At 40.0% G+C, this 6,328-nt stretch overlaps 3 protein-coding genes across 10 annotated transcripts in view; 2 read left to right on the forward strand and 1 right to left on the reverse strand.

Moving 5' to 3' along the window:
• Positions 1-1,130: 1,130 nt before the first annotated feature.
• LOC111470831 (myb-related protein 2-like) lies at positions 1,131-3,318 on the forward strand. Of its 2 annotated transcripts, none has more exons than XM_023116477.1 (6): positions 1,131-1,571; positions 1,652-1,728; positions 2,036-2,102; positions 2,167-2,293; positions 2,384-2,453; positions 2,657-3,318. In XM_023116477.1, the coding sequence occupies exons 1-6, from the start codon at positions 1,364-1,366 to the stop codon at positions 3,233-3,235; spliced, it is 1,128 nt and encodes a 375-aa protein (XP_022972245.1). In that variant the 5' UTR covers positions 1,131-1,363; the 3' UTR covers positions 3,236-3,318. The 2 variants fall into 2 exon arrangements, with proteins under 2 accessions (XP_022972245.1, XP_022972246.1); XM_023116478.1 differs by having other exon boundaries at positions 1,133-1,571; positions 2,185-2,293.
• Positions 3,319-4,270: 952 nt separating this feature from the next.
• Positions 4,271-5,459, reverse strand: LOC111470836. The gene is made up of 4 exons (XM_023116482.1): positions 4,975-5,459; positions 4,746-4,892; positions 4,601-4,671; positions 4,271-4,527 (listed from the first exon to the last, which is right to left on the reverse strand). The coding sequence occupies exons 1-4, from the start codon at positions 5,312-5,314 to the stop codon at positions 4,327-4,329; spliced, it is 759 nt and encodes a 252-aa protein (XP_022972250.1). The 5' UTR covers positions 5,315-5,459; the 3' UTR covers positions 4,271-4,326.
• Positions 5,460-5,565: 106 nt separating this feature from the next.
• The window catches only part of LOC111470829 (CCR4-NOT transcription complex subunit 3-like), an 18,922-nt gene continuing 18,159 nt past the window's right edge, over positions 5,566-6,328 (forward strand). For all 7 annotated transcript variants that reach the window (XR_002715117.1, XR_002715118.1, XR_002715119.1 and 4 more), the window contains exons 1-2: positions 5,566-5,912; positions 6,013-6,144. Coding sequence is in view for 4 of the 7 variants with exons in the window: in XM_023116470.1 (XP_022972238.1) it covers positions 5,820-5,912; positions 6,013-6,144 (225 nt within the window). In the remaining 3 variants the exon portion in view is untranslated. The remainder of the gene's footprint in view (positions 5,913-6,012; positions 6,145-6,328) is intronic.

A 6,328-nucleotide genomic window follows, 5' to 3' on the forward strand; every position in this document is an offset into this window, starting at 1 on the left:
TTTTTTTTTTTTTTTTTTTTTTTTTTAAATTCTCCTTTTCTTTTTAATATTTTAATTATTTTATTTTTTCTTCTTCTTTTTGGACTGAATAAGTACCAAACTTAGTGAAGCAGACAAAACAGAACCAATTCCTTTGTTCCTTCCTTTCTCTCATATGTATCTAATCTAACCTTACACTCCTAGTTTTGGGTCCTTTTGGCCTACCTTCTTCCGAATCTTCTTCTAAATTCTCCGACCATGCTCTACTTCTCATCGCCTCGTGTTCGACCTCCCTCTAGTTCGGTTCGTACTTACCCTAATTCATTATCTTAAGCTTTTGGTCCACTAGTGATTTGACATGGTATCATAGTAGAACTTGTTGTTCCATCCTTATTCATTTCGTATGATATTCTCTTTGTTCATTTCGTATGATATTCTCTTTGTTCATTTCGTATGATATTCTCTTTGTTCATTTCGTATGATATTCTACTTGTGGTGACGTTTTCATAACTTACCCTAAATTCTAATCTATCATCTTCAGCTTCTTGTCTTAAAATACAATATATATAGGTATAAAAAGGGTTGGAGTACAATTTTGTCTTCCTAAATTTTTGGAACAACAAGATCATAAATATACAATTTTGTCTCCATTTCTTGTTCTATCTTTAGTAACAACTCAAATTATATCTTACTTGTTGCTTGGTACTTTTCACTTTTCAAACGGTGTAGCGTCATAATCTAGATATGATCATGTCAAGTTTTAAGGAGAATTCAAATCTCATTATAATTTTTTCACCTCACAGCTTCTAGGTAAGGATCGAAAACAACTCTTTTATTCAGCCATATATGCTGCACATGCATGGCATGTTTACTTGATTACGATGGTAGCCGACTTATTTTTACTCTATGTTAAGTCTTTCAGCTCTGACTCATTCCTACTCTAATTCAAGGTCCTACTCTATGTTAAGTCTTGAGACGTCATTGGTAGAGGGCTCGTTTGAGCACGCTTATCAAGAACGGACCCGTAAATCAACTATATTATGGGTAGGTCGAGTTTAAACATATGCATGGAGATTGATGGGCGGGTCGGGTTGGATTGGAAGGGGGGCGGGGGGTTCGAGGCATGAGGGGCGAAAGGGACCGTGGATTATTCGGCCTTGAAAGAAGAAAAAAGATTCGTTGGAATGAGATTCCAATTCCAAATTCCAAATTCCCTCCATGGAACACGAATTTGGTTTTTGCTTTGTGAAATGGGATCGATTCTGGCACCAAATGAACGGAAGGCCTCTGCTGTTTGTGTAACCAAATTTGTTTATAAGCCCTCCCTCCCTCCCTTCCCCCACCCATTTGATCTCACAAGCTTGGAATAATAATAATAATAATAATGTACCATCATCATCATCAGCATAATAGAGGGAAGAGCATCCATTCCTCTGACACCCATTTGTTTCTTCAACCTGGGAATGCAGCTGCTGGAGCTGGAGATTCATCAGGCCTTGTTCTTTCCACCGACGCCAAGCCCAGGCTTAAATGGACTCCTGACTTGCACGATCGCTTTGTTGAAGCTGTCAACCAGCTTGGAGGGGCTGACAGTGAGCACGCCCACTTCGTTTCATTTCTTAATTACTTTTCTCCTTTTCCACTCATTTCATTGCATCCTCTCTCTCTGCAGAGGCCACTCCTAAAACTGTCATGAAAATCATGGGCATTCCTGGCCTTACCTTGTACCACTTGAAAAGCCATCTCCAGGTACAATATATTATACTACTTTTTAATTATTTACTCGACCCACTTATTCGCTCAATCCAACTATAAAATTTTTGAGTTTGATTCGACCCAACTCAACCGAGTAGTGGATTAGGGTGTTCAAATAATCACATTTGTTGAACATCTGTGGTAATTTGTGAACGTAACCCAACTCAAATGGTGAATTAGGTTGGGTTAATCGGGTTTTTCATATCATCCTGGTATAATATTTGTAGAAATTTGTGGTTGAAAAGTGGTTATTTGAATTGAATGGGGGATTTAAGATTGATGGGGGGTTTTTGGGATGCAGAAATATAGGCTGAGTAAGAATGTACATGGACAAGCGAATGGTGAAGGAAATGGAAGCAACAAAACTGGTAAGTAACAAAATGATTATATTATATTATTTGTGGTTTTAATTTATGAACTGAGTTGAAATAGATATGGGTTGGCGTGTAGGGACAGTGGCGGCTGTTTACGGCGATCAAAGACGGGCAGCGGAGGCAAATGGAACAGCCCGCACCAACAACATAGTGGTCGCCCCACAGCCCTCCTCCCACCCCAACAAGTACGCGCCCACTTTCAGAATACCCTTATTTTAACGTACACAAATGCGTGCATGCTAGTTCTTATTATAACTATTTACTCCCCTCTCCAGAAGCCTTCAGATCAGTGAAACAATACAGATGCAGATTGAAGTCCAGAAAAGGCTGCACGAGCAGCTCGAGGTACTTAAATCAACGTTCATTTTATTAGGAATTACGATTTTTCAAATGGTATCATATTGTCCACTTTGACTATAAGCTCTTATGGTTTTACTTTGAGTTTCTCCACAAAAAAAAAAAAAAAAAAAAAAAAAAAAAAAAAAAAAAAAAAAAAAAAAAAAAACGTACTAATTGAAATGTATTTCCTTANTTAAACATAAACATAGGTACAACGGCACTTGCAGCTGCGAATAGAAGCACAAGGGAAGTATCTTCAAACAGTGCTGGAGAAAGCACAAGAGACACTAGGAAGGCAGGACTTGGGGTCAGTGGGTCTTGAGGCTGCAAAAGTGCAGCTCTCGGAGTTGGTCTCCAAGGTCTCCACTCAATGCCTAACCGCAGCGTTTCCAGAGCTCCAACAAAGTCAAAGGCTATGTCCTCAACAAACGCAGCCCCCTGACTGCTCCATGGACAGTTGCCTGACCTCCTGCGAGGCCTCCAAGGACCAACAACAACAAGTCCTTCTCCATAACTCCCAACACGCCCTCCGACCGAAAGCCATCGCCACCGACCATCATGGGCTGTCCATAAGCATTGGGCTGCTGCAGGGGGACAAGGGCGGGGAAGGGGATAATGGGTATTCCCCCTCGTTTGGGAGTAAGAAAAAGGAGGGTGAGGCGGCGTTTAGATATAGAATGGCAGCTTCTTTTTTGGACTTGAATGCTGGTGAGGATCAACAACTTAGTAATAATGATCATGCGGCTTCTGCTACTTGCAAGATGTTTGACCTTAATGGCTTTAGTTGATTCACTTGTTGTCCTTGTTATATATATACATCTTTATATAAATTGGGAGTTACATACCTGCACTTTAACAAATCTCGACCGTACCGGTTTTTGTTCTAAAAACACCATTCAAGTCGAGGAAAAATAACTCATATGACACAAACTAGAAAGTGAAGCGTGAGTGGTACCCATAAGGTCATGTGAGAGACGAGAAAGACGAGTACTATAGGTGACCGAACAAGATAGTGTATCATCTACTACACAAAGAAGAGTGAGCAAGATTGTCAAGTTAAGATGTGAGCAAGACTAAAGGTAATAGCGTTATCAAGATTGTCATAGACAAGTTTAGACAAGTTTAATGGGACAAAGTGGAGGCTTGGGCCATAACCTAAAAAAACAGGGTTTCAACAAACAGCATTAGAGTTAAGTTATAAGCGAAATATGAAAGTGTGCAACCACATGGCACAAGCATGTCATGATGTGAGTGAGCGTTATAAGACAGATATTTTAGGCATCTTCCTTTATGAATGAGTTTTTCAAGGACATTATTCGGTGGCACAGGTGAGCCAATGTTCCACCTCATCCCTTGAGTGGGATGTTGAAATATAAGGTCGGGTGGCACAATATGTAAAAATGACACAGGAGGGTTCATGTGTCAGCAGTACTCATGTGGGTGGATGTCCAAGATGTCCCAATCATAAATTTGACTCATAGGTTGGCTCTCAATAACCGTGTCCAAAAGAGTAGTGTAGGTGGACGACATCCCAATAAGCACGTATGAATTTAACATTTGATAAAGGTGTTTAGATTATAAAACTCTCTATTGATTATGTTCAAGAGCTCCATAAATTTCAGGGGTGGAGAAGGCTTATAATGTACTTTGTTCGAGGAAAGGATTATTGGGAGTGAGTCACGCATTGACGAATGTAAAGAATACATCTCCACATGAGAGCTTATGCTCAAAGTGGACAATATCATACCATTGTGGAGATCCGTGATGCCTAACAGATTAAGGGTAAAAATTTGTATATCGCAACGAGAAAGGATTGGACGATGTGCTAAAAGAGAAGACATTTGGATGGGAAATAGCATGAATAGTTTTGTCATATTGATTAAGCAGGAACATAAGCCAAAAATCGAGAATGCAGTCCAACAGGTGCAGCTATTATACCAAAGGAAGAAGTATTGGGCTTGTATATCCAAACCCTCTCCGCTCGACGTGCCAATTCACGGAAAGACGCCCAGGGACTAAGACTGATCAGAAACTGAATTTGATGTTCTGATGAAACGCCTCCAATACTGCATTGGTTTTCCTGCAATAATCAATTCAAATAAAATATTATACTATTATTCCAAAGAACACAATTCATAATATACAATCATCACCTGAGCGATAAGAACTATGTCCCCTGCATCATTGCAGAAGCGCGCCAATGAGGCCGTAACAGTAACCAAAACTGCCACAAAGACCACAACAACTTACTAAAACCATTTGGTTTCTGGAGTTGAGATATGAGTTATGGTAGATTACCATAGTCAAAACAATCCATGAACACGTTCAAAACAACGTTGAAGAAGTCGGAGGGAATGGAAACAAAGGTTGTGCAGTCAAATTCTTGGTCCATGTCCATCTCCCCAGTCCCAGGACAGAGTGGCAACTTATATAGCCGATAATTGTCTAAAAGCAAGCATTTGAAAGTATAGGCGTCATTAATCCAAGAAACAAAGGCTCAAGAAAAGGTACACTGTATTCTACTAACAATTTGAAGCTGGAGGACGGAATGTAAGGTGCGCGCAATCTGGCTCTGTAGAAGAGAAGAGCAATTCAGGAAAACCATTGCAATCCATTTCAGATAGAGTGAATTGCAAATCGTTCAAGAAAATCCATGCGTATTCAAGTTGAGAGGTGCAGGTATATGAGCGGAAGAATTGAGGGCGGATTTGGAGCGCCAGAACGGAGCGAGGGGAAGGTGGGAGGGCGGTGGCCATTATGGAGAACATTTGCGGTGAGAATTTGAGAACGCCTGTTGGAGCCTGGGTGGCTATCACGGAGGCGGCCTCCACAAACTCATGGATATCGTCAAGATTGAACATGAACATGGCGAATGGTAGTTGTGGGGTACGGGGTTTGATCAATTTCCTAATCTCTTAACCAACTCTTTGCCTTAATCTGCCTTTCTTTTATACTAAACCTCATCTTCTTGGATCAAGAATCCTTTCATTTTACCAATGGATCCATAGCGTACTGGTCTACTAGAGATGATTTTAGAAATACATTGTTCTAATTGTAATGATTTTTCTTAAAAGAAAAAAGTTGTTATTGAAATTTCGTTTTTTGAGAATATTTTGATTAATTTATTTCGAATATAAGTATTTATATTTTGTTAAATTAAATTGAGAAAAAGTATGGTGGGGAGTGACTAAGCGATGGCGCCACTATTTATACGTACTGTCTTTTGGGTCTTGGCTTCGCTACCGATTGTTTTTCCTTTGCAATCTGATGTTCTTCGGCCCTTCTTCCGTATTGATCCTCAAGCTCCGTGTTTTTCTGTTGCTATTTTTTGTTTGGTAATTTATTCCTGAAATCTACATCCCTGATTCCGCAATGGGTGCGAGTCGAAAGCTTCAAGGGGAGATTGACCGAGTTCTTAAGAAGGTCCAAGAAGGGGTTGACGTCTTTGACAGCATTTGGAACAAGGTTCGTTTTCACCACACACCCTCTCGCTTCCGGGAATGGAGCTGGGCGTCTAATTTTGGAGCTCCGTCTTCTTACCTTTTCTTGTGTGCCTCACTTCTAGGTTTATGATACCGACAATTCCAATCAGAAGGAGAAGTTCGAGGCGGATTTGAAGAAGGAGATAAAGAAGCTTCAGAGGTACAGGGACCAAATAAAGACCTGGATTCAGTCCAGTGAGATTAAGGACAAGAAGGTTTCTCTCTCTCTCTCTCTCTCTCTCTCTCTCTCTCTCTCTATTATGTCCTTCGTTCTCCAAGTTAGTGTGGAATCTGTGAGCTTTCAGTGGCACATTGACTCAAGAACGGCGATTGTTTTTTTTTTTTTTTTTTTTTTTTTTTTTTTTTTTTTTTTTTTTTTTTTTTTTTTTTTTTTTTTTT

The sequence above is a fragment of the Cucurbita maxima genome, unplaced genomic scaffold, assembly GCF_002738345.1.
Source record: "Cucurbita maxima cultivar Rimu unplaced genomic scaffold, Cmax_1.0 Cma_Scf00047, whole genome shotgun sequence".
Taxonomy (NCBI): Eukaryota; Viridiplantae; Streptophyta; class Magnoliopsida; order Cucurbitales; family Cucurbitaceae; genus Cucurbita; species Cucurbita maxima.